The 27,975-nt window shown below is 46.2% G+C and overlaps 1 protein-coding gene across 1 annotated transcript; it reads right to left on the reverse strand.

Annotated features, from left to right (window-relative positions):
• Positions 1-9,351: 9,351 nt before the first annotated feature.
• On the reverse strand, positions 9,352-26,511 carry rasip1 (Ras interacting protein 1). The gene is made up of 16 exons (XM_084053536.1): positions 26,241-26,511; positions 24,729-24,853; positions 23,600-24,051; positions 22,816-23,076; positions 22,217-22,455; positions 21,791-21,961; positions 20,918-21,122; positions 18,883-19,184; positions 16,239-16,400; positions 14,767-14,807; positions 14,339-14,493; positions 13,541-13,653; positions 12,456-12,756; positions 11,144-11,307; positions 10,428-10,569; positions 9,352-9,873 (listed from the first exon to the last, which is right to left on the reverse strand). Exons 2-16 carry the CDS (start codon positions 24,851-24,853, stop codon positions 9,695-9,697), a joined length of 3,012 nt encoding a protein of 1,003 aa, XP_083909662.1. The 5' UTR covers positions 26,241-26,511; the 3' UTR covers positions 9,352-9,694.
• Between the last annotated feature and the right edge of the window lie 1,464 nt (positions 26,512-27,975).

The raw sequence follows: 27,975 nt of genomic DNA on the forward strand, positions 1-27,975 counted from the left end.
CCTGGTACACACAACACCACTGACCACTTTCTTAACAAGCCGAGGAAGGCTTGACGTCGAAACGCTATTAATTAAAAAGTACCCCCCCCCTCCCCGTGACGCCGGCCCTGGGCATATATCTTGCAGTGGAGTTTTGGCAAGCTGCCCCTCTTCATTTGGCGGCGATATTGACGTAAGCCAATGTGGCATCTACCTATTTATGTCTATAGCTCTCACACCTTGTTTCCATCGAACACAGTTCATTTCCTGCATTTTTTTAGCTGCATTAAAAACTGATTGACCAATAAAAAAAATTGCATCCACCTCAGTATACAAGACGGTAAAACTCAGGCTTTAGTGACTGTTTTTTCTCTTGTATTTTTGCTATCGTGACCTTGTTGTATTTCACAAGTGAAACTCACGCCTTGTTTTTTTTGCTGCAGCAAAGATACGCTTTACCGGAGCTTTGTGACTAACAGGCCTGATATGAAAGTTATGCTAATCTCTGCATTCTATTTGCCACTGCGGTTACGTGCACTCTGATCCCCTGCTGTGCATTAGCCCTAAACGGCTCCGGGGGGAGACATTCAAACGCCTCGCTTGTCTCCTTTTATCAATAACACCCTATGACTAAGGGACTCAGCAATGACAGTTATCCAGCAACTATTCTATTTTTGGCCCGGAGTTTACATACATTGCGCTACGCCACACGCCCGCCCCTGCGTGTCTTTTTATGTCTCTCCTGTCCCTCATTCCCCCCACCTCCTCCTCCTCCTCATCCTCCGTGCTTCCTTTCTCCATCCACCCATCCATTCATTCATTCATTCATTCATCACTGTGTCCATCTCCGTCAGAAGGTCAGCATTGGTGTAAGAACGGTGTCGGGTGGCGGCCGGCCTCTCAGTGTCTGCCTTGTGTTAACAGACGCCCACGCATCTGGCGGGACCCCCGGCAGTGCCAGGAAGAATTCCTGGAATGTGCAGAATGGCCCTGGTGAGAGAAGGAGAGAGAGAGAGAGGGAGAGAGAGAAAGAGAGAGAGAGAGAGAGAGACATACAGACAGACAGACAGAGAGAGTGAGAGAGAGAGAGAGAGAGAGAGAGAGGGAGAGAGGGAAAGAGCCAGATAAGAGGGAAATTCCCCACAAAGGAATGGACTTAGTACCCAAGAACAACAATTGCTGGAGGGGGGGAAGGGGGGGTGGCTGGGTACAGAAGAAAGGGATGACGACTAACGGTGGGAGGGAAGAGGAAATGAATGGAGCGAGATGCCTGGACATAGGTCCAGAGCTGGGCCGTGGAACAACAAACACAGCGACAATGACACTGGGCTTTGCTAGGAAGATGAGAGGGGCGTGACAAAAACAGAAGTGATGACGAGGAGAGTCCCTTTTCCCACTTGCACTGAAAGCCGTAAATCCAATGGCGATGTTCCATATCGGTGTAATGTGGAACAGGAGCCTGTTTCGATTTTCCGAAAATCTTCCTTGACTTAACACTTCACCGGCACCTGAAGTGGGAATGAAAGCGCCTGATTTGCGTACAGTATGACATTTTGCTTGACGATCAAATGCGCTTCATAAAAACAATGATGGCAAAGGCAATTCAACGTGCTTTACATAAAAGGCATTTTCAGTTGAATAAGGAATAAAACTGACAAAAAAATCAAAATATACAATCTAATAATAATAATTTTGAAAAAAAAAAGAAAAAGAAAAAAGCAAAAAAAAAAGCAAAATAATGGTAAAAGTACAATTTGGCCCAACCTTTTGTCACTCTATCAGCAAGCAGAGGCGGGAGAGAGGTGACACATCGTGACAAGATAACGTGACAACATCCATAAATGATGAAACTACGTCAGCAAGGGGAAAAAGTCGCTAATGGCCGTGCGATATGGAGAAATCAAAGGCCAGGATCAGTTGAGTGAGGGACCAAGTGATGAGATGGAACAGAATGAGCGAACAGAGATAGACACTGACGGTAAGGACTCCACGCAGGGGCCACCACCACGTCAACACGGAGACAGGAGACAGGGAGAGGACCGTGACGGTACAGGAAGAGCGGATCCTGATAGAGGCATCTCACAGGAAAGACAAGCCCTCTTAATCAGCACCCTGATTGGGTGAGGAGGAAGAGGGAAGAGAGGCCCACCTTGCCGGCTGCTTTCTAGCTGGTGAGTCGGCAGCAGTGATCGACAGGAGCTCTTTATGACTCAGTGAGTCCTGATCCTACGCTGTCTTCTTTTCTTTACCATCTGTAGAGGATTGGATTTCAGGCCTGGGGTCAATTACAACACATTTCAATGCCACTTAACTGACGTTCATTGTTGAATACAATACACAGTCAACTGAATACAATACTGAATAGACAATTACACCCAGTCCACAGTGCACCTTACTGTGCTTTTACTCAAATGAACACACATGAATCAGTACAGTATAATACAATACTAAGTTTACTGAGTGTAAACTCTTCTATATACCTAATACTCTAATGAATTCAAGGATTACTCAGTATATTACTTACTGTGATACTTTCCTGTTGAATTACAAGTTTAGGGTTCACAATACTTAATCAATACACTATTTATGAAATAATGCAATACTGTACCAAATCATTATAGGCGAAAATATCAAAAAATGCCCAGAGATGCCCAAACATTTCCAAACATTGCGATGCGACGTGTTGTCAGCTTGTAGACCTGCTATTTATGCCATTCATCGTTCGACAAAGTACATAGGCCTGGGGCTTAAATACAATACTAAATCGGTAGTTAATACTTTATTGAATCCATTATTTCTGTGTTGTGAAATACAAGACATGCTTAGACCTCAAATCAGCTTACTTCCTCCAAAGGTCTCTAAATCTGACTTGGGCTCAGTGCCTGGCAGGTCCGGCCTGCGAGGCCCTCTGTCTGGCTGTAGGTAAAAGGTAATTGTTTTAAGCTGCTAAATTGCCTCAGGAGGGATAGGATTACATGCCACCAGGGTAGTTCCCCCTGTTTCTCCTGGATTACATCAGCACTCAGGATCCTTCATGCGTGAGCAAGCACATACCTCAGTGTCATGGGGGCGGTGGTGGTGTGGAAGGTGGAGGTGGGCCGGGCACTGGAATCACAGTCACATCTCTATATATGGCTTTTACTGTGTAGAATGGACGGGGTGGGAGGGGCACAGGATGAGAGATGGTGATCAGCTACCACTCAGGTGTGTGTACAGTAGATGTACTCTCTCTCTGTGTGTGTGTGTGTGTGTGTGTGTGTGTGTGTGTGTGTGTGTGTATGTGTGTGTGTGTGTGTATGTGTGTGTGTGTGTGTGTGTGTGTGTGTGTGTGTGTGTGTGTGTGTGTGTGTGTGTGTGTGTGTGTGTGTGTGTGCGTGTGCGTGTGCGTGTGCGCGTGTGTGTGTGTGCGCGCATGTGTGTGCGCACACGTGCGTGTGTGTGTGTGCAGCAGATGTGCGCATGTGTGCACGTGTGTGTTCTGTATGTGTGACTCCCTACATTTGGCGAAAGAACAGCTTACTTTTCATTCTGGCCTGAAACCAGACTTTGGGGTATTTAGGGCATAAATTACAAAGAGGCTACAAAGAGATGAAATATGACCCATATAAAACTCTCTCATACATCTTATCTTGCATGAGAGTGATTCATTCCTCCAATTTCATGATCACACTGTGCGCCTGGGCCAATTATTATCATAACGCGGGGCGGATAAACACCCTTCTGGCCGCAGTTTGGGTTGCTCCTCTCAAACGGCGTGTACATCACCCCTCAAAGCCAGATGCATTCTTGCATGACAAAACAAGTTCTTTGAGTTGCCACTCAAAGAAAATTCCACTAGGTCAGACCAACCTTGTAAAGCGTAGGACAGATAAGAAGTGTGGAAAACACGCTTGTGAAAGGTAATATTGTACAATGCATAATTTGTACCCGACCCATTTCTACTCCCCGCTGTGGTTTTTTCACATGGAGTGTCTGCAGCAGAATTTGACGCAGGGCGTGTGGAGCGGTTCTGTCTCTCCCTACTACTCTTTTTTTTTTCTGTGTCAAAACCTCGCATAATGACTTAGTGTGGTTCCCTGGCTTTTTGACCCGACCCAAACAGCTGACACAAGACAGATAGGTGGGTGTGTGAGTTTCTTTAGAGTTACAGAGAGAGAGAGAGAGAGGGAGAGAGAGGGAGAGAGAGAGAACTGAGGTGAGGCTGAGTAAGTAAAGTGTAGGGAATCAAGGGAGAGGAAGAGGATGAGGAGGAGGAGGAGGTACTGCCGTGCCACTCTTGAACTTTGTTTTTTAAACTCCGTTAAACGAGAACCCCTGGGAAGCGTGGAACACTGACGCAGCTGAGCCGGAGGCCCAGGGGGGGGTTTGTTTATACCTCTGTTTTTTCCTTCACTACCAGGCCCCTATACTGTACATACGACCACAGGACCCTCACTCATGATCTGTGGTGGGAGGGGGTTCACTTGGGGCCGCAGGGATAGCCCCGCGCATGCCCCCCCTCCCCCGCACCAGCGCTGGGACAACGTGTGGATGTAGAACACCCTCTCTCCTCACTTTGGGGGAGATGCTATCGCGAGTTGTGGTCGGACCTGGCCAAAAGATCCCCCTCTCCTCCACCCCTCGCCTCCAATGTGCCGAATCAGTGGAAGTCAGAAAAGCCTGGAGTAGTATCCTCTGACACTAATATGGAAAAAAAGGAGAAAAAAACCTGTTTGGAGCCGAATATGAGGGCAAATATTATTCTTCCTGAGCGTAACCGCGGCGAGCACCTCTGACCTGGCAGCAAAAGTGCTGAAACAAAAAGCCCAAAGACTTCTCCCCCCCGCGCCCATCAAAGGGGAGCTACATAAAATAAACACGGCCATCAGATTACCCGCGCTGAACACGGGGGCCGGAGTTTAGGCCGCGCCGGGCCGCCCCGACGCCCAGCCCCGCGGGCTCTATGGGAGTTAAGTGTGGGGTCCGTTCGGTCAACACCATGACGCAAAATGGAACAAGCCTCCGACAGAAGCCCCGGGCCTGATGGAAGAAGGCCCCTGCCCACAGGCCCACAGGCCCCCTGGCACGAGAGAGACAGACTCAGAGAGAGGGAGAGGGGGAGAGAGAGAGAGCGGGAGAGAGGGAGAGAGGAGGAGAGAGGGAGAGAGGAAGAGAGGGAGAAAGGGAGGAGGCAGGAAGATGGGAGGGAAAAAAGGACAGGAGGCAAAGGAGGGGAAAGGTGGATGTGGGCCTTTTGGAAAAGAGGAAAACAGCACACCGTAAAAATCCTCAGCGTTAATTTAACTCTGGTCCGTTTGGCTCCGTTTTTACACTCAAGAGTAAATTTAACACAGAGGACTTTACTGTGCGCTAGGCCCAAATTGGTGGTAATGGCCCCTCCGACACAAAAACATATTCACACGCTCCCAAAGCACACTGCTGGTTTGGAGGCTGACAGCAGGATAGGATAGATAGCTGCAAGGGGAGGCAGGGCCAGGGTTAGGCAGGGCAGGGCAGGGCAGGGTGGTTGGATGGTGGTGATGGTTGGAGCTTGCCAGTGAGACTGTGGGGCTTAGCTGGCTAGCCCTACTAACAGTGGGCAGCCTCAGCCTGGTGGATCTGACCTCACAGGGGCTCTTTATATCCATATGCGGTGCGTGTGTGTGTGTGTGTGTGTGTGTGTGTGTGTGTGTGTGTGTGTGTGTGTGTGTGTGTGTGTGTGTGTGTATGTGTGTGCGTGCGTGCGTGCACGCGCACCTGCGCGTCTGCGTGTGTTCAGGCCACAAGCGTGTGTGCGGCCGGCGGAGTTTGTGTGTTTATGTGTGCATTTCATGCGCGGGTGACGTAACGTGGAGAAAACAGATCTCTCCCCAGAGGACTAGAGGAGGGCTTCAGGCTTTTCTCTTGGCCCCTTGTTCACCTCGCTGAGATTCCACCAGCGATTCCATCCGCCCGTCCACTCCTCACCCACAGTCCCTCGTCTGTCTGCATTTTACGGATTTACCCATTTGACTGATTCCCCTCCCAGCAACCCTGACCGTCTCTCCGCTTGACTCAAACCTCACACAGATTCCTACACCCCCGGTCTGTCTGTCCGTCTGCCTCTCTGTGTGTCCGTCTATCCCCGGCCGTCTCTCTTAAACGGGGCCCGAAGCTATATGCAACATATTCCACTCACTCTTTGTTACAGTCTGGAGCGTCTCTGGTGACTGGGCCTCCAAAACCAGAGTCTGCGACCCAAAAACGAGGCAAATGCATAAATAATCATAGCCTGTGCCGTTCGACAACGGCGACCCCACAACTAGTCTACTACATCTATTGTAACTCCTTCCATGTGGGAACCGGGGGAGGCAGTGATCCATGTTTGGCTACTGACCTTCACTTAAAGAAAGAGTGTTTGGTAATGATGACTACTTTGAACTTAGACGTTCAGACTTTCCCGGTCCGGTTCCCTCCGTGACAGACCATGTCACAGAGGCTCCATCACTTAGCGGGTACAGTCATCGCCTTCTGCCCTTTCTTCTTGACTTACTCCTCCCAATGCCCCCCTTATACTCCGGGCATTAAGATGACGCAGAGGGTTCAGGTAAAGTGTTACCAGATTACAACCAGATACTGCGGCCAGTGCCGGTCTGCCAGGGTATAGTTGCTGTGCTTGTTTAACCACCATTGTATACTTTGTCGTACGACAAAGCTTGTAGATTGCAGCAGTCGACAAGGTTGTACATTGGCTGTTTTGCTGTTACTGTCTTTTAAATCTTTGAGAACATGTTGGCTTTAATCACATGAGAAAGTGTTTAAAGTGTGGGAGCTGGGGGCGAAGGATAGCCGTGAGGGTGCATACATACATCCCACATGGGCTCAAATGCCTGACAGGGAGTCCTTGGTTCAATTCTCAGCCAGCTGGACCGTTTGCTGGATGTGACGACCAGTACTGTACCTATCGAATAAAGAACAGCCCCCAAAAATAACAACTAAACAAAGTGTGGGAGCCGCAAGTTCTCCCTCTCTGCTTCCTGAAAGGGACCCCTCACATGCGTAACAACAGTGAACACAATCAGTGTGGTCCACTGGGCCTCACACCAGCAGCATCGCATTACCTCGCCTCGCCTCCCTACTGTTCTACCCCTCTCTCTCACTTCTTTTCATCCTTCGCTCTTTTCTTTTCTCCTCTGACTCAGCCGTTTTGTAGGAAACTCCGATGCTTTGAAGAAGGGGAGAATCTTTCATTACTCGACAGCAAGGAGAGGGAAGGAAGGAGGAGGATGAGAGAGAGAATAACTGGTCCCATTGTCTTGACCCCACACACACACACACACACACACACACACACACACACACACACACACACACACACACACACACACACACACACACACACACACACACACACACACACACACACACACACACCAACCTATCCACCAATGATAATTGTCTTTGGCTAATTACAGAGAAACGCACCAACAGGTGTGGAGCTCCGCACCTGGAAAGAGTGCGAGTGCGTGTGACAGAAATTGTGTGTGTGTGTGTGTGTGTGTGTGTGTGTGTGTGTGTGTGTGTGTGTGTGTGCGTGCGTGCGTGCGTGCGTGCGTGCGTGCGTGCGTGCGTGCGTGCGTGCGTGCGTGCGTGCGTGCGTGCGCGCGTGCGTGTGTGCGTGTGTGTGTGTGAGTGAGTGAGTGACTGGGGCTTATGGGGTGAAAGTGCAGCCTATGACATTTTCGTCTGTGTCAGGGACTGACTGCACACTACAGTGTATGTGTCATATATATGACACATGTGTCATAGGCTTACTAAATCCTTACATGTTACTTAATAACACTCAGAGTGTGCTACTTTAGACACAATATCACCCAGTCAGCTTGTGCCTATACTACCAGTCTCCAGGCCCATCTGCCTTTAATTATGAGGCATGGGGGGCTACATCTGTATTAGATTACTGGAAAGTTGAAATTAGCACACAAACACAGTCTCACTCTCACTCATACACCGCATTGAATTTCAAATGAGAGTGATTACAATTACTTAATTGATGAACCTCGACCACAGGGGGGCTCTTCGTATGATTCATGTACTATAACCGTCCCATGTCAATGGCATGTTTTTTTGGGTTGTCAGCATAGTTAGGAAAGCGAGACAACACTTGGTGATGTAATGAGTGTCTCTCACGGGACTTATGTTTTTGTGCTTTTTACCGGAGCCTGGAGGAATTCTGCTGAGAAGCTGACCGGAAGATTGTCAGAGAATTGGCTTGAAGCCACACAGCATTAAGAAGGAGCAGACAATAACTTGTGATACTGGAGAAATTTGACGTCAAAGATCCATGGGAAATAAGAGGCACATCCATGACTCATTGAGGTGAAGGAGGCTCTTAGGCAGGCGAGTTGTATCCCCAAATACTCAAAACAATCCCGATGTGAGAAAGTGGTTGTCTTGTTTGTTTAAGACATCTGGTAGACGATCTACAAGGAGCATATGAACCGAAAGACCGACAGCAAGACTTTCAAGTCCAAACAGATGTTACTCACCCCGCATGACATCAGCCGTCTAGCAGCTTTTCCACGAAAACCACGCACTAATTTCTGCTTAATGAGATGGCCTACTACTGGACAATTACTTTTATGAGGCCAGCGCGGATATCCCACATTAATGAAACTGGGAAACACTAAAGCTACTGATGGGGCCACTTGTCACAGAAAGGAGGAAATTAAAAACCCTAAGTAGGCTACTGCAGCTTTAGTCACCCGTCTCTTGACCTTATTGTGGAGGGACAGCTCACCTTGGCAAAGGTGGCCTCTTGTGTCTGATATAGTCATGTAATATCATTCACCCATTTGAGTCATACGGTGCAAAATGCGAGCATTATTACAGGAAAATGGAATCTGTGTGTCTCTGGCACGGATTACAGTGTATCTAGTAACATTTCCCCCTCTTAGTCAAGTGAGCCTATAAGTGCAGACTCATCAGTTCACGTCAGAGTGGAGTGAGTCCTACGTCGCCACCTTGTGGAATGTTCCCCTTGGTTCTGAGGGCCAAGCAAGCCTCCAGGGGCCAGTTATCCCGGAACCAGGCTGCTCATAATCTCAGAATGAGGAATTTTTTATGCCCTTTGGCTACATTGCCACATTTTCATATAAAATAACTAGTATCCTAAAAAACACTCCTTTCTATTCTATTAATACAGTGGTTCTCCACTTTTTCAATTTCAAGGACCCGGGTCCATTTGGTTCCATTTATATTCTCTCTGTGTTACAGACCCGTAAGGATCCATTTGGACCCCTGGTGGTCCCCGCCCCGGACCTGGCCTTGGGAACCACGAACCAGTACATTAAAAAAGTATAGCCCAATAAACACAAGGCTTTTATATACTCACATCCAAATTCCTTTCATGGTATGACTTTTATTTTGAGTCAAATCAGTGGCAATATATTCCCTTACATGAACATAATCTGACTGTTAATAAATGTACTGATATGTAAATGTCGGTATTAGTTCTACTTAATATCATTTTCATGTCTCAGATGATTTAGAGGAGAAAAAAATACACTGCTTCCAGGCAATGCAATACATAAAAATATGTAAAGGAAAAAATAAAAAATAAAAGGAGAAAAAGGAAAAGGAAAAAACTGTTTTTGTCCAGTCTACATTTTCCTAAGTGTTAAGCTTTGAAGCATCTCTTGATATCACGTTTCTACGTATGTGACACCCATCTGCCATGAGACAAATTCTGGCTTGTTCAAAGCCGAGTCCTCTGATTGGCTGGGAGCTCGTCCTGGTCAAGTCCCCACAAGAAGCTCCGCAAGCGTGTCACTTCCTTTTGGAGCTCAGGGCTGGGGATTGGCTGGGACAGGTCGAGCCGAGGCGTCTCATTGGGAAGAATAAGTGGAGGATGGTCCAGGAAACTTTCAAAGATGTCTGCAAATGTCAGAGAGGGAACACCATGAGAAGAAATACACAGACATGATAGCTGGAAGGGCATTCTTTACTGGGATTATAGACACCACAATGACGCAGTAGCAGGCACAACATGTATACTACTGACTGGAAATGCCTTTTAATGATAAAACCATGGAACAAACAATAAAGATTGCCAAGCAGCTCCCTGGCTGCAAGAATTGACATGGTTAGCTACAGTACTAGTAATGCATCGCCAGCCATGTCTTTGATCAAGATAGACATCTAATATGCAATGAATTGATATTGACAGTTTCACCACTTGAACCCTATAGCATCCCTACAGTGGGTATGTCATAAAAGGCGAAATGCTGTGAAAATATATGTACATTTGGCGAAATGTACAATGTACTAATGTACAATGTACGCGATGTACAACTACAAGCTCAACAAGTTCAACAAGCTCGAAACGCAATGTGTTATTGTGAGCTTGTAGATATTTCCGACAAAGAGATTTAGTGTAGAGGGAAGAAGGATTGAAATGGTAGGCTGTGTAGTTGTGCCGTTTTGTTTACCTCCACTCAGCTCAGTGCCAGGGGGAGGGGCCCAGGAGGCAGGTGGAGCTCTGGCTGGTCCCAGCTTGTAATGGGTGAGCAGGTGATGCAGCTGGGAGGGACTTAACAAGCAGTGGTCCTCCAATAGGCTGGTCCAGGATGACTGACAAATGACAGACAGAAGAATGATGACCATCAATATCCTGAAAGAGGGGAGGCTGGTGGTTCGGACAGTTAGGCCTATGCTGTGCTCATACTAGCGGAGACAAAGCGACAGGCTACAAGTCATTCTTAAAGGAAGCTAGAGCCTTGAAGCTACCAAGTGAGGCCCGACACCTTCCGCTGTGTGACCGGTGAGAGGCGCAGCAAATCTAAGTTGTGGTGGCCTGAACTTTCTTCAGCATGCTAATGACGTGGCAAATCAAAGAATCAAATGTTTTTGTTTCACAATTTGTCTCTGTTCTGTAAATGGAAGAAAAAACAATTCTCTGTTTACCATTTCCCTGTGCTATTTAACCCTACCCTTTTCATTTATGCAGTGTGGCTTGAGCAACACATGGACGGTGACTCTGCAGCAATGTTGCTGGTCAGCCTTGTATTGGTGGTTTTGTAGCTTTGCCGCCGCTATTATGAACGCATGCATCAGCGTTCACTTACAGTGAGCACAGACCTAATCACCACAATGTAGAACAGGATGGAGTTGTAAACACACTGGTCATGTACCAATAGTACATTACCTGGATGAGGCGGGTCTTAGGCACACACAGGAAGTTGACAGTGATGGACAGTTTCTTCAGGAACTCAGAGGCGATGTCTCCAAGTCCCGCTCCCTGTAGCCAGTCCAATACCAGGTCCAGGTTGGTGCGGATCTGGACCGCTCTGGACCAGGAGAACAGCCCATCTTCAAAAGATAAAAGAAAGCGGCAAACCTGTAATCATTCTGATTCATGGGAAATAAGACATTAAATCAATCTGTTATGCAGGTAAACACCTAAAGACATTATAGTACAACAAAGTAGTGCATTCATTTATGAAAAAAGTTGAAATATGGAGACACAAGGTTTCTGCCCGACAGCAACAAGATGTTATTTCCTGTCAGAATGCCCTTTAGCAAGGCACTGAACCCATACTTAGCACAGTAAAGTATTGTACAGACACTCTCCCTCGAGAGAAACCAACAATGAATGATCCTTCAGCCAGTGTGTTGCACAACAACACTCTACAGCAGTATAGAACCTACAGCTATTCTGCTTTTGGACAGCCAGTCTAACCACTATTCCCAGTAAAAACATGCCTAGTGCTGCAGGGCAATATAGCAATATCAATATATCGGGAAATGAGACTGAGATATCGTGCGGGTTCAGATTGTGGGTTCAGATTGGATAAAGACTGCATTACAGTAAATAATTGCATTACATAAGTAATTGACGTAATTTTCTTATTAAACGTACCTGTCTGTTCTAGCTGTTAGGGTTAGACGCTATTATTTGCCTTTACCCACTTAGTTTATAGACCAATTATTTGTTTACCAACATTGAGACTAGACGCACAGGTGATTGTTTCATGCAATCAATTCCCAACATATTGTTTCGGGGTGCGCTGGTTTCAGTACATTCAACCTCCTCTTGTGTGTTGGCTAGTGAGGCGCGTCCTAGCGAGACATGACAGAATGGGTTTCATTTGGGGCCGACCTGGGCACGCATACTGGTTCTTATCAGTATGACGTCGTCTGTTAAGGGGTCTATATAGGCATGACTGATGATTATTATTTAAAAATCACACCCTGTGTGAAGAGAGTGGTGCCTTTGATGAGCCCCGTATTGATGCTGTCATCAATGTTTGTTTATTGGACATACACACGGACATACGGACATACACACGGACACACAGACAAAGTCAGATATAGGAGTGGTTGGCACCACTCAAAAAATAATAATTGTGAAAGCACCAATAGTCACACACACAACATTAATATCAAGGTACTTCCAAAAAATATTAGGATATTGACTTTGTCCATATCGCTCGGCCCTAAACACGGCCCTCGCCCACCTCTCTCAAGCAGTGTGTTGAGCAAGGAGGTGTTGGTGAAGAAGAAGAGGTAGCCAAAGGTCTGGGAGGTGAGCGGCGGGGACAGGCACGCCTCCCGGGACATGGTCAGCGAGCAGCGGTACACATCCACCAGCCCTGCCACGGTGGGGGGCAAATTGGACACATCGTCCCCTTCCCCTCCTGCACCGTCCCCGCCCGCCTCGGCCTCAGGCGACCGCGCTCCGTCCTTTTCCTTGTCCTTGTCCTCGCCACCGGAAAACGGGTTGGTGTCCAGGAGCGCGGGGAGCAGTGAGTACAGGGTCTGTGGGGACACAGAGGAAATGTGAGCCAGTGGTGGGAAAGTAACTACGTATATATTCTGTTGCTGTCGGGCAGAAACCTCTTATCTCCATGTGCTAACTTGATCATACTACAGCGTCACACAAAAGCATTCGCGCCGCGTTTCGAACTTGCAGATCTGCTACTTTTGCTATTTTTTTATTTGAATCCTGAAAAGTAACAGTTTTGGACATACTGGTATGAGGTTTCCATCCGACAGAGACGATTTACTCAAGTTCTGATTTTCTTTTAGGTCATTTTAACATTCCCTTTTTCGATACTTTATGCTTCTACCCTACTCCACTACATCTCAGAGGCAAATATCATTATTTTGAATCCACTACAATTATTTGAAAACTTTAGTTACTAGTTAGGCTACTTTGCATATTTACATATTTTTTTACAAAACATACCACGTAAGCCCTATTTATGGTTATTCAGAAATAGCCAATTACAAGCTCACATCCCATAATGAGCTTGTAGATCAGCTATTTTTTACAATGTTTTTGAAACATTGGGGGGTCAAAATGGGACATTCTGCATAATGAGTGCTTTAAGTATATCTTGATACCAATATTTTTACTCAAGTAACATTTTGAATGCAGGACTTTTACTTGTAATAAAATATTTCAACATTGTGCTATTGGTTCTTTTACATAAGGACTTCTTAAGTACTTCTTCGACTGCTGCATGGAGAAATTCAATGATCTGAAAATGTGTGATTGCATACTGTACATGATGAATGGAGGAATGGAGAGTTCTCTTACCTTGGTGAGGTGATACACACACTGCTGGAAGGTATGCATGATGACGTCATCAAGCTGCGCCAAGGCCTCCGAACATGTGTCCATGTCGGCTGACAAAACAGGGTCTCCAGGAGCTTTGAGGACACAGTCATTGATATACAGGCTTACTCAAAGCTGTCAACCAGTAGTGGTTGCCTCTACACCACATTGCGACAAGTTGTGAGCTTGTACGTACATAGGCTATTTTCAGCAAATGTTCGCCTATTTCCACCGACTTGCCCAGAATAGGGAGCTAGGGTTCACGTGGTTAAAAAGGAATGATACTTTTATAGAGATGTGGTCTGAGTGCTGTTATCGGGAGATTTCAATACTCATTAATGCCTGAGCCAATCACAAGGCGAGGTCAGAACTATGGTATAATAAACATTATGATCGTGTAATGGTAAAGACCCCCGGTCCCCTATGTTTGCCCACCCGACGTGCCCCCGTCTTGGCCTAGGATCACACTCTAGCAGAGCCCACTCTTCTGACCCAGTCTTTCCCTATCGTTCCTATTGTCAGTCAGTAAAGGAAAACATACAAAGGGAAGTAGATTGCCCCCCTTTCCTTCAAAAGAAACAGTATGTGCCAGCTTCAAATGTAGTACCAAGTGTGTTACAAGCCCTGTGATATTTCCTGCTATTGTAGGGCTTGACGTTGGCATGTCTTGTGGTTATTCTAAAGGTTATGGTCTTTGTAGGAGGCAATAATGACGGGACCTTTTGTGTTTGGCATTACTAAACTGCTGTTTTTTTGGGATTGTTTTGAAGTCACCCTCACCTTCAAACTCCCACTCCCTCTCCATGGCCTCCACTTTGACCTGGAAGAAGTTGAGGAGTTCTGTGGCGTTGGACATCCAGAACATGAGGGGGCGAAGGTCAGATGACAGCTTCTGTACACTGGGTGTGGTGATCTCCACCTCTGGATCCGTGGAACTGCTCACAATATTGACACGCAGAAGGCTATAATGTCATAGCATTCATTCTCTTGGGATGACTATAGTGTGTCATTATACGGTATATTAACAATTATAACTGTGCTTTTCATCACCACGACATTTTAATGTTTTCTAGCAAAGCCACAAAAATGTGACCCACGCCATAACAGCACCAACTACAAACAAAACATGAATCAGTCAGCATGCTGTCAGTCTCTGGAAGGCATCTCTAAACAGAGGAAACGTGACGTTGTGCAAGAAATGTTCTTACTTCTGCGTGGGATGCTTATCCCCAAATTCCTTAATGTTATCCTGTAAAGAGAGAGTTGGAGGCAGAACAGAGGGGGGGGGAGAGAGAGAGAGAGAGAGAGAGAGAGAGAGAGAGAGAGAGAGTGAGAGTGGTCTGGGCTTAGTGTCAGGAGGGAACAGACAGACAGAGTCTGGCCCGGCCGCCAGAACAATTACAACACATTTTCCAGCAGGAGGGAAGTGACATCAGCTCATCCTCTGTTCCTGTCCACAGTCTGCCAGGCCACAGTGAAGGGCATCTGTCTGTCTCTCTCTCTCTATGTGTGTGTGTGTGTGTGTGTGTGTGTGTGTGTGTGTGTGTGTGTGTGTGTGTGTGTGTGTGTGTGTGTGTGTGTGTGTGTGTGTGTGTGTGTGTGTGTGTGTGTGGCCGTTATCAACCAGCATGCCCACTCCTTTTTGTTTGTTATTAACTATGGGACAGTACCAAAAATGGGTCACAGGCTGTCGGTCTAGCTGTTGATAGGTCCTCATACAGCCGGGTGTTTTCATCAATCAATATAAAAGGAAACGACTTTGAAAAAGGTTAAAGGTGATCAGATCACTGCTACTGTAAGTGAGTGTTGCGTATGAAATGGTCAGAGCAGGTTCAGGCAGGATTTCTTTGCAGTTGCTGGTCAGTCTCAGTGCCACGGTTCTATTCTCAACCAATCGCATGCACACTTTACTAATAGAGCTCCCCATTTAAATGGGGAAGTTTGCATTGCTCATTTACTTGCTGTGTTGTGTTTCTGCTCCCCTTCTAGGAATTGCTGCTCACCCTCCACCACCCCAGCTACCACCTGTTGTTTTGGCTTTTACGTACTATAGGGGGGTCGGAAGGTCCCAATTTGGTTGGGGAGATGTATTATGGTCCCTCACCAAACCAAATAAATGTATTGCTCATTTTATATAATCGAAAATGGGAACGGTGTGGCTCCAATGTGAATCTCACACTCTATGACATATCTATGACGAATGACAAAACATTTGGGCAAGGTTTCAGCCTGATCAGAGCCCCATTGACTTAAAAGTTTAAAATACGTGTAATAATAATTTGTGGAGGTACTTTAGTGGTCTGCTGGCTGCGTGCACAAGAAATGTGGTGCTGATAGGTCCAGCAGTTTGCGATATTCGCTCTGGACACACAGGCAGGCAGACAGACAGACAGACAGACAGACACACACACAGACCCTCTTATAGACGTACGTCTGTCTAGACTCCTGCAGAGCGACGCCATAAAACTATTTCCTTTCAATTCGTGAGTTGACCTGGCTGAGCTAATAATAACTCATTATCTGCTCTCACGCCATCATTTCGTGAGAGTCATCAGTGTACTTCAAAGATTTCAAATGAATTCCATTTCAGAAAGTCCTGGATTCCGACCTGGTTATCGTGGTGGGTAGTCCCATGGCTCTTCCCTTCATCATAATACAAATATTTCTCATCATAACTCACCCACACTATTCCTTTGATGAGATTGGCTGCCTTGAGCAGTATCTGTGGTGTGAGAGCAGGGTCAAGATGCTTGGAGGCGTGGTCTATCATGATTGACAGGAGGTAGGCAGGGGCCAAGGGCCCAGCACCGGAGTCTGGGGATGAGTTTTTGGAGATGATCTCCTATAAGGGAAAATTGTAGGGGCAAACATTAAATTGGTGCCATCCTTGACTTTTTACATTTGACATGTTAGGCTTTTTTATTTTTTTATAATGTATTTCTTTTGCATTTTATGCTTTATTCAGATACAGTAGAACAATGAACAGAGAGACAGGAAAGAGCAGCAGAGAGAGGAGGCATGAGATGCAGTAAAGTGTCTCAGATTCGAACTGGGGTCAGGTGCGAGAAGGACTGTAGCCTTATTTATGCAGCAGTAGACAGGTGCCCCCGTTGGGCCCCGGCCTAATGGAACGAACGATGCAAGTTGAGAACGATGCAAATAGGGAATGCATGCCCCACCCTTTTGTTATACCCGTTGTCTGTCTGTCTGTCAGTGTCCCTTTTGTGCGGGTGCATTTCTCCTTTCCGACATGTCGCATTTCCGACGTTGACGAACCCTATACCTAACCCTAACCCTAACCTTAACCGCACGCGGAAGCCACTAGTCGGAGTGGTGAGATGTCGGAATGGAAGGAGCACCCCCTTTTGTGCACATATACTGAATGGAGATCTCAGTATCTGTCTGTCTCCTGTGTCCCCTTTAATCCCTCATCTATATATACAATTTGAATCCTGCGCCATGTCGGTTGTCCGTATGCGACGCCAGTGTGACGGTGTGACGTAATCTGACATCACGATGACAACGCCAGTGTGACGTAATCTCACGACAGCATGACATCACATGACATCACATCCTACCTATAAATTCTAGGATGCCGTCAGATCGCACCAGTTCGACGGCTTCCATAGTGGGTTTTGGTCATTGGAGAGGTGATGCACGTCACCTCTTTCTGAAGTGGGTACTTTCAAAGCCTGCCGTGGATTTAGGAGAGCACAAAACTCTCTCTCACACTGTGAGGTGCCTGTAAGGTGGCACTGCAAAGTGAACGACGCGTCACGCTAGACGTTCGGGCCGCGTAGCGGCCCGAACTTCTAGTATGTATATATTCCTGATGTTGTCAGTATATGGCCATGCCCATATATGGGCATATCGGGGGCATTGGCGGTTCTGGAAAGTCCTTGTGCAGTGGTAGACGTCTGTGGAAAACGTGTGGAAAATGTGTGGAGAATAAGTGAAGAATGCCTGGAGAGTGACTGTGAAAAGTAGACTGACTAACTAAGTAATCAAATGGCAGGTGTGGGGAATTCGACAGGTGTGGTGAATTTGCCAAATCAAGCTTAGGCTGGGGTTGCCATGGCAATCAATTCCTCATTTGGGCCACAAACAGAGTCTTTTCTGATGGTTCTGGACAACAGCCCGCCCCAGAGTAGGGACGCTATGGTTCATGTTGTTAACAAGGATAGTAGACCTCTTTATAAGATGGAGCAGCCAGTGGTAAGTTCAAGTTGCGTAAGGGTCAGCACTACGGTGATAATACAATCCTGTGAACCTCAGATGTTCATGTTAGAGTGAAGTGTCAGAGCAGGGAGACACATGGACATGAGATAAGAAGAGAGGGTGGAAGGATTTTAGAAACATCTCAGTAAAAACCAGGGGCCTATCAGAGAGAGTAGAAGAGAACTATGTGATGGACTGCAGCCGAGTCAGGGGAGGACGGAGATGTGAGACACATGCAGCATCTTGAAGAGCTGACGTTTTTAATTTGAAAACAAATTCTCACAACCTCCGTTCCCTGAACCTGCCACTTTTTACCGTCCCTCAACCGTCCACGGAATTTGGGAGGACGGCTTGTAGTTTTTAAGCTCTGCGGCCCTGGAAACGGCTCCAGAATGTCATGAAAGTGGAGCACTTACAGTAATCCCTTTGGATGGTTTTAAAAGTTGACCTCAGACATTAAACCAATGTCCGCAACTGTTTTACTTTGCATTCATGTGTTTTATGTATTTTGAGTTTTTGCTTTGTGTTCTTTATTGTAATTCTATGTCGTAATCCCTGCCTGATTGCTTTCTTGGCCAGGGCTCCCTTTGCAAAAGAGATTTCGATCTCAGTGGAACTTCACCTGTTAAATAAAAGTTAAATGCAAAAAGAAATACAGTTGGAAATGGAAGATAGAAAGTGATTCTGCTGTTCTGAATGGAACTGGAAGGTTGTCATCACTAGGGTTGGGATTTTTGGGATTCCCTCATAACGGTCCGATCCCTTAACGGTTCCATTTAACCATTCCTATTGGGAGTTCCAAATGGACCCTTACAGGTCTGTAACTCTGAGAGTGTACAAATGGAACCAAATGGACCCTTCCGGGTCCATTTGGTTCCATTTGCACACTCTCAAGAGTTATGGTGGTCCTTGAAATAAAAAAAGGTTTGAGAACCATCGGTATTGTAATTGCATAGCAGACGTGAAGTCCACATAACAATGTGATCAAAACCGGTTACGGAAACAGTTCCAAATGTGATGGAACCGATTCTGGTTCCTCAATGTTTGATCCGGTTCCTCCCGATTCCGGATCCCAACCCTACAGTCAATCAGTCATCACGTCTCACCTGCAGCAGAGCGTCGGCGTGTCGGGGGTGGAACTTCAGCAGGGCCTCGGTGGATCCCAGGTACTGCCTCAGTGCCTCCTGGCGGTCCACCAGTCCTGACGGGCAGCAGGGCGTCGAGGAGGCGTCCGCCTGCCAGGGCAGAGCGAGCGCCAGCGGAGGAGCGGGGGTCACTCGGGGGTCGCGGTACAGGAAGAGGAAGTGGCCCCCCAGCCCGATCACGTCCCCCGGCTTCAGAGCGGCCTCCCGGTAGAGGGCCACGCCATTGTGCGTGACGGCCCCTCCTCTGAAGGGCCGCATGAGAGCTATAAGGACAGAGAAGGATACAGTCTCTTTAGCGTTACGATGACCACAACATGTGTCTGTATTTTTGCCTTTATGTATGTCTCTTGCTGTCTATGGACAGGCAAAGTATAGGAGCTGAACTCTTCAGTGTCACATCTGGGACAGGTCTGCTTTCTGTCCCCTTTAGTCAAAACTGAATGTGGAAAAGCAGCGTTCAGTTTAGATCACCAAATATCTGGAACAATCTCCCAGAAAGCTATCGGTGATTTTAAATCAAAGCTGAAGACTTTTTTGTTGCCGCTCCCATTTATTGAGGCTTTTGATTAATTTCTTGTGCTGCTCTGTAACTTTATTTTCATATTTGTATCTGTTTTATTTGAGCTTGTTCTTATTTTCTATTTTCTTAACTCAACTCTTTTGAATTGTATTATTAAATAATACAATTTATTGATATTTAATATGAATTAAAAGCACTATTTTGTGTAAAGCACTTTGAATTGCCTTGCTGTTGAAATGTGCTATAAAAAATAAACTTGCCTTGCCTTGCCTTCATGCCTTTGATCCAGGCAGCCACAGTCTAAATCTAACAGACCGATGTTATCACATCTCCTAAGTGCTGCACTCAATTCAAAAGACATGCAGACAGCTCACCGCCCATGCTGCTACTGTACTGTTCCGCCTCGGTCATTTTCTCCGTTTTACGTTGTTTGTTTGATCTGTGTCCTCTGTTTGTGGACGTTGTTTATCTGCCATGCCTTGCTGCAACCCAAACTCCTTATCTTCTTCTACACAGAATGCGTGTGCACGGTACAACTGTTTTGAATTCTGGGGTTCTGTGCCACACCCTGTTGATTGCAGCGCGAACATGAACGACTTGATTTTCTTTTGTTAAAGGAGAGTTGGCAGTCCGCTTCACCCCGCACTTCTATTTTTGTTATAAGATAGTTTGGAGCAGTGGTTCTCAAACATTTCATGTCAAGGACAAGGACCCCCAAATTGCATTTGGCCACGGACCATCTGAAAAGATTTTGTGCCAGGGAGAACATCTGTGTTGTTAATGTTCTACATTTTCTAAATGTTTTGAAAATAGCAGCTCTACAATCTCACAACACGTTGCATCATGGCACATGTATAAAATAGAAAGTGGTTAAATTGTTCGTAATTTTGCTGGGGACCCCCTGGAACCCCCTCAAGGACCTCTTGGGGTCCTCGGAACCCACTTTGCGAACTACTTGTTTGGAAGGCATTTCAACAAACACAATTGGCTGTGTTCACAGGAAGGAAGTGGACCGGAGAGGGAGATCTCTAATGCACTAGTGACTCCTACAGGTTGTTCAGTGGGGGCTGAACTGATAGGGGAACAGCGTGTTCCTCCCCATGCATGTGTTACATCTTCCCAGAGAAACTCCTCACTGTCAGGTGTAAATAATTGAACTGGCGGATGGTCAGAGGTGACACATGCTTGCATACCCTCCCGCTAATGAACCAACCAGTAGGGTTCAGCAGTGACAAGGGACTACATGCGTACAAGGGTCTTGGAAATGACAGAACAACAAAATTGTGAGAAAGGGGGGAGAAGATATTTGAAAAAAGAATGAATTGAAGATACAATAGGTAGAGGAGGTCAGGCACTAGTAGAACTCTGTGCTATTGGTCAGCTTGTGGGTCTGAAGACAAATGTATGACATATAGCAAGGATGAACGAGAGGCCTTTTGTACCGTTTGAACCTCATTTGGACCTTGTTCCATATACCTTGTCCAGAGGGTGTCTCAGGAACGGCAGAGTCTCTCCTGACCAGCAGGTGTCTGGCCAGGAGGTCAGGTGCGGACAGGAAGGTGTCCACCTTCAGCGGCCTCTTCCCCTTCCTCTCCCTCTCTCTGTCCTTCTCGCGCTCCCTCATCGTGGGCTTCCTCCCAAACACGTGTGTTTGCCCCACCATGATGTACAAAACAAAATCCTGAACATAAACACAGATAGGGAAGGAGAAAGATAAAGAGCAAGGGGGACAGAGAGAGAGAGAGAGAGAGAGAGAGAGAGAGAGGACGGGAGGTCTGCTGTTATCTTCTAGGTTCTGTGCTCACGGTAATCTCTGATCTCCCAGATGTTAAGTTGCGCAGAAGGCAGGCAGATAAGGTATGAAGTGTGTCACAGTTTGCGACAATGGGGACCTGTGTGAGGTCATTGTGCGAGATGGAGTGATGTGCACAGAGGGGTTTTGTGCTGTCTGTGGAGGTATTGTTGAGGTATTGTGTTGCTGTGGAGCTTGTTTTGTGCTTGGCGTTGAATGGGAGAGGCTGTGGGAGAGGGATGGAAACAGTGATGGTATGTGGCGATTAGGGACATGCAGGTATGATGTCATGCGTAGGGGCGTGCACGCATTGTGCGCACGCGCGTGTCCCCGAGCGCGTACAGGGGCATCCGTGCGCACATCCATGAGCGAGTCTGGAAGCACGTGAGTGCTCACTGTACTGAAGGCCTAGTTTTGATGTGTTTATTGTGGTGTTGGCTGTGCGTGCGTGCGTGTGTGTGTGTGTGTGTGTGTGTGTGTGTGTGTGTGTGTGTGTGTGTGCGTGTGGGTGTGCGTGTGTGTTTATGTGTATTATCATCTGATGGTGCACGTCTTGCCTTGCTCTGGTCGTAACCCTGGAGCAAAAGGAAGTAAGGACGATCCGTGGGCGGAAGGATCAAGCTTTGTGACATCACTTCCAGGTCGCAGCTGGAGTAGTCGTCCTTCTCTTCTTCTTTGGGTGGTTCCTTCATCCAGCTCACCTTACCTTCACTCTTAGATGCTGTAGTCTGCAGTAGTGGGTTAAGGCATGTTGGTTAGAACACGTGATTTAAAACTGTCTAAGACCATTTTACAAAACAATTGTGAAAATAGCAGATCTACAAGCTCACAACGGCTTGAATTGCAAGGCATTGTGAGCTTGAGAAATTTGCTATTTTGGCCACACGACGCCATCGCACGTATCAAGTGGTTAAAAACCTCCCAGACCCTCAAACGTAAAAACCCCACAGAGCGCTCCCTCCATTTTACATTGTGTTCCTCACCTCTCCAGGCTGTGGCATCATGCTCACAATGTTCTTCCGGTCATGCATCCCTCCACCGTTGTTAGGGAGGTTGCCGGAGCGACGAGGGTTGTTACCAACGTGGTTTCCTTGGCGACGGCGCAGGCTGAGGTTCATGTCGCTGATGCTCCTCCTGAGCTCTGAGTTCCTGGGACGGTGACCACGCTCAAAGTCCTCTGGCTCGCCCCCCGAAGACATCCTGCCCCGCCTCCAGCGCACTCCTGGCACCCAGACAACCACAGCACAATTTAGCTGAGTCTAGTTTTGTGTGTTTTTGTGTGTTTTCTTGTGACGTAGTGTACAGTAGATTGCTTAGTAGTGTATGGTGTAGAGTAGAGCATATTCTTCAAGATTCTTCAAAGATTTTCAAAGATTTTGAACAGCCGGGGGAAAAAATTGAGCTTAAGGGTTTTAACTGTTCATGCTCATGTAGCTGGGGACCCCCTTGAACCCCCTCAAGGACCCCTGGGGTTTTAAAATGTTTTATACCTGAGACAACATCTCACCTGAGTTTATTCAAGTTGAACAAGATAATGTTTCTGCACACATCCAACTCATATCTTAGACAGAACAACATCTACCTTGGTAATTCTCTCCCTCCCTCTCACGCTCCTTCTCTCTCTCACTCTCGTCTCTCTCGTACTCTTCCTTCCGCTGGATTTCGAAGCGGCGTTCGAATCCATCTTTGGGCCGCCACATGTCCACCAGCAGGAGGGGACATTCCCACGGGGCCACGCCTCTCCGACACTCCGTCTCCCATTGGAGGGCTCCACCTGCCAGCTGCATGGGCTTTCCGATGACATCACACAACAGGAAGTCCTCAGGGTTGTGTTTCTGGAGAACTGGGAGGTGATGAGAGGAAGGGAAGCGAAGGCAAAGGAGTGGGGGGGATTAGTTTTCCTCAACACTCTCTGAGTCTGTTTGTGTTTTTATTAAGTCATTTCCAGTTGGGTCCCAATGTTTTCTTTAATGTTTCGAACAAACCGGTACACAAACTGTAATGATGGTATCATAGCGAGGGTTCAAAATGAGAAAAATGGCCGCCCTCTACTAGGGCTGGATAATTAACCGAAACCATATCGAAACCGATATTAACAACCAAAGAAAACAACTTAATCTTGATCTTGTAGGTTAATCGAATAATCAAGAAGCAAGTTTATTTCATTTATTTCTTCTTATATATCAACAAATCGACACAAAAACATTCTGATAGATTTTTTAATAATCAACCAAATCGATTAGTCTGATTAACCACTGTCTTATCCCAATATCATACTTCCTTGTACAATGGCGGCATACAAAAATAGCTAAAATAGCCGATCTACAAGCTATACGACCCGTTGTGAGCTTGTAGATCACTCTTACCTGTATCCTCCGTCTCGTCCCTCTCTCGCTCTGTGTAGCGCGTGATGACCTGGGCGATGAGCTGCCTGGCGGTGGAGTGAATGTTGGCTAGCAGGGAGCGGTAATTGGCCCCGCTGGAGAGAGCATCTCCGTAGATCTTGATGAGGCCGGGGGCCGAGGACGTGGCCGGGGGCAGGTAGTGGTGGGACGAGGGCGCGGCGGAGTGGGCCCACAGCTCTCTCTGACTCTCCCCCACCGCCCGGTCACGGTCGCTGTTAGAGCGCCCCCTCAGAAAGAGGTGGGACAGGCGCTTGGCGCGCGACTGGGGCCCGGCGGGCCGCGGCCGGAGGAAGGCCGGGGAGGGGGACGGGGATGGGGCCGGGGAAGCCAGGGAGGGGGTGGAGGCGGAGAGGGAAGAGGAAGGGGCCGAGGGGCCCTCGTGGAGCGAGGCTGCGTCAGAGCTGGTGGTGGATCTGAGAAGGACCAGAGGGCAGAGGGGAAGACAGATGGAGAGGAAGGGACTGGTCAGCTGTGAGTTATGACTGACTGGACATGCACAACATGGACGAGAATAACAACAGTGGGAAAGGTTGCAGGGTTCAGTGGGCACTGGTGGGTACTAGTCTACCCAGGGTTTGATTAGCTGAGGGGGGATGGGGGAGAAAGTATGCCTCTGCTTTAGATTGTTTGTTATTATGAGATCCAAAGCCTATGGCTGTATTCTTTGTCACTGAAACACAAAAGGTAGCCATTGCAGTAGAAGTAGTGTAGCAGCTAATGCAAGATCATTTTAGCAGATGTATAGGCCTACACTAATTTTCCATAAGACAATAGTCCTTACGTACTTAAAACATTCCGATGCATAACCAAAGAATGACCTTGTGTGTGTGAAACAAATGATATTAAGGCAAAACATGAGACCAATTAAACCCTATATACTTAGTTTACTGAAGTCCCTCAGGGGTAAATTCTATGCCCTTTCCTGTTTCCCTCCACACCAAATACTATAATATGTTCAGCGAAAATAGGCGATCTAAGCACACAACGCGTTGTGACGCGTTGTGAGCTTGTAGCTCGCCTATTTTCTCTGAATGTTCACTTGCTCAGAAATGGGAGGCTAGGCTTTAAGTTAACAGAGCTCCAGACTGACTTGACTGAGATAGAGCTGGGCCAGCGGCCCCCGAGCTTGGCAAAGTGTTTCCGGGGAGAGTTGATCCAGAGACCCACTGGGAAATGAAGCTTTCTGAAGCGGGCGGGACTGCCAGACCCCTCCATCTGAGAGGAGGAATGGGGAGAGAGACAGAAATATGACAGAAAGACCAGAGAGGAGACACAGAGAGAGAAACAGACAGTTAATACATAAATATGTTTTTTTGGACTCCCTAATCTATGGTTGTTGAGATAATCTGTGCCCTGCATTATGCATTATGATGAGGAATGCGTATCAGCAACGCCAAGACGGAAACAATGTAACAATAGCATGACCTCATCATGCAGAAACACCAACAGGATAACTACAGTAAACTGTCAACATGGTGTCAATCCAAAAGACGGGGGAAAAAACAGAGCTCAAATCTCTCTAACGGTGCATCTCTCTTCTAAATATAGACCATAGTCATTTCTGTAGTCTCCAAACAGGAAGCATGTTTTGTGAGTCTCAGGTCCAGCTGTCGTGATGAAAGGGAAATGCCTGCTCTAACGGACACAAGCCTGTCTGTCCTTCGATTTGATGGCTATAAAGCAGTGGTTCTTAAACTTCTTCATGCCAAGGACCCCAAATGAATATGTATTTGGCCTCACATCTGAAAACATTTTGTGCCAGGAACCCCTATACAAGATTTGTGTTGTAAAAATGATTCAAAATGATTCATTTTCTATCTAGTGTAGATTGGCTATTTTAAAATAGCCGATTTATAGTATATACTGTAGGTTTAAAGTGGTTCAACCGATATATTATAACTATATGGGTTCAATTGATTTTGATGCTATATTAACTCATTTAGCTGGGGACCCCCAAGGACCCCCGTCGGTCCCCGGACCCCACTTTGAGAAGCAGTGCTCTACAGAAAACAGCCTGTCTGTCCTTCAATACGATGTCTCACTGAATCACCACACACATGACATCACAACCATCACACTTGGGGTTTCCTTCCTACTACAGGTGGGATTTGGAGGTAGGTTAAGTTATAGTCATTAGTAAGTGTTCACACCTGAGGCATAAAAGTGTGATACTGGTTTATTCATTAAATATTCACTAGTTTGTTAGTTTGTTTATCTATGTTTTTCTTTTTTGTGTGTGAAATAATTTATAATAATGTGTTTTCTTTCCACACTTTCTTTAACCTCACAGTTTAGTTGTACTGTATTTAGTTGCTGTTTTTACCAGATATACTACCGTGTTCTATCATTGTGCAAATAAGATAACATAGTCTAAACTAATGTTATGAACTGATAAGCCTTTGAATCAAATATGAAACCCTTGAATTGCACATCCATATCTCAACCATTGTTTTCAATGTTATTCCTCTCTACAGGAAGTATAGATTACGTTGTCATTGGGTAGAACATGGTGAAAACTATAGAAATCAAAATTCTGCAACAAACTGATATACATTAATACAATATACTGTATACAGACATTTTAGGTTTTGTAAACACTTACCCACAGCCTCTTCTTATCTGTTTTCTAATGTATAACAGATATCCTTTACAAAAGATGTTGTCCCAGGCTAAACGCAAATACGCAACTGAAAGCTAATTAAAAACAGAGCCATTTTCTCTCTCCCCACGACAAAAACTCCATCTTTCAAAGGTCTCCGCCTGTCACTTATCAATGTACCCTTCACTAGTACTCACTGTCCATTACTTCTCACTTTTAAAGACAGAATAGATTTCTTTCCCCCCACAATCCGGACAAAAAGTGCTCCGTCTCTCTCCCCTTGGTTTCTCTGCCTCTCTGGGTCTATAGATAGAGAAACAGGCCTATTGTTCTAAGTGACAGAATTTCCTTCCTTTGCTTTGGACAACACCTATATCCTGAGTGAGAGAGAGAAAGAGGGAGAAAATGGGGAGAGAGCGGCAGAAGGGGAATTTACACACACATACAGGTCTTTGAGGCCTTGCTTGGCATATTGTATATACTGTACTTAAACAACAAACACAACATTAATTCAGTGGAGTCCTAACTCCCCTCCAAACTAGCTAACTGGGAGCAGTTGGACCCTGCAGCATGGGAAACAAAAATAATCTCGGATAAAATCGAGGCAGGGAGTCAATGAGGCCTAGCGACCAGTGAATCTGGACAATGCCTTATATTAAAAAGGTACAGCAGACTGAGCAGAGCCCTAAATATTGTGTAAATGTGCAGCTAAGACTATGTTTTAGAATTCTGGATCAATCAGTTAATTGATGAGTATATAGGAGTCGAGACAATATTATAGGTGGTGATGATTCTAGGTGGTGATGGTTCTGCTTTAATGTACATGATATCATGGGGAGAAATACAATAGCAGGTCGAAGGTACGGTAGTTCTGCCAAAGAGCACAGGTCTCAAACCATAGTTATACTGCCTGCCACCAGGACAAGCTGAACCATAACAAGATAGGCTGTACCAAAACAATAGCTACAGTATCAGGCCTAGTAGAGACATCTAGGCTCTTACAAGCTACCAAATAGCGTGCGTACTGTATTATATAAGTACGATAAGTGACAGTTAAATATAAAGGTTAGATATTAAGCAACCATAATTACAATATAGTATAATGAATATTTATTCTGCAACTACAAACATCAAACAAACTGTGTCTCAATGAGAAATAGATGGGAGAGAACTTTGTCTGGTCGTCTATCAGCGACATCACAATACAAACAAAGAGTTTGGAGTCCAAATGAGACGTTTCCGTGTCTGGAAATAGTGATACCTACTCAATTGGAAAAGCAACATTTGAACACATATGACACTGAATGATGACATTCAGATAATGAATATTGAGTTGACATTTCTGAAGAAGAGATGTCGATATTGTTTATGTCTAGAAAAGGGCTCTGTTGTAGCTTTTAGTTTTGCTGAAAAGAGGAAGGAGGAAACGGCGAGACAGGAAGTTAGAGGGACAGAGACACCTGCGACCTTTGACCTCATCTACTACAGGAAGATGGTGACAGGAAGAGAAAGGAGAGACGGAGCAAAAAGGAAGAGAAAAGGGGTTTTGGATATATTGGTTTTCAACACAAGCATCTTTCCCACATGACTGTGCAAGCTGCTTCCAGTGAAAAGACCACTGGTTCCCAAACTCTCCTGGACACAAGCTAGTGAAAATAGCAGATCTACAAGCTCACAACACGTCGCTGTGCGACACGTTGTGAGCTTGTAGATCGGCTATTTTCACTACTTCTTAAAC

The sequence above is a fragment of the Gymnoscopelus microlampas genome (assembly GCF_963454915.1).
Source record: "Gymnoscopelus microlampas genome assembly, chromosome: 3".
Lineage (NCBI taxonomy): Eukaryota > Metazoa > Chordata > Actinopteri > Myctophiformes > Myctophidae > Gymnoscopelus > Gymnoscopelus microlampas.

Coding starts and splice junctions, on each gene's coding strand:
- rasip1 (XM_084053536.1), bottom strand. CDS start 24,853: ATGGAGGGGTCTGGCAGTCCCGCCCGCTTCAGAAAGCTTCATTTCCCA. Junction 24,052..24,728: donor CCCAGCTCTATCTCAGTCAA/GTCAGTCTGGAG, acceptor GGTCCTTCTCAG/ATCCACCACCAGCTCTGACG. Junction 23,077..23,599: donor GGACGAGACGGAGGATACAG/GTAAGAGTGATC, acceptor ATCACCTCCCAG/TTCTCCAGAAACACAACCCT.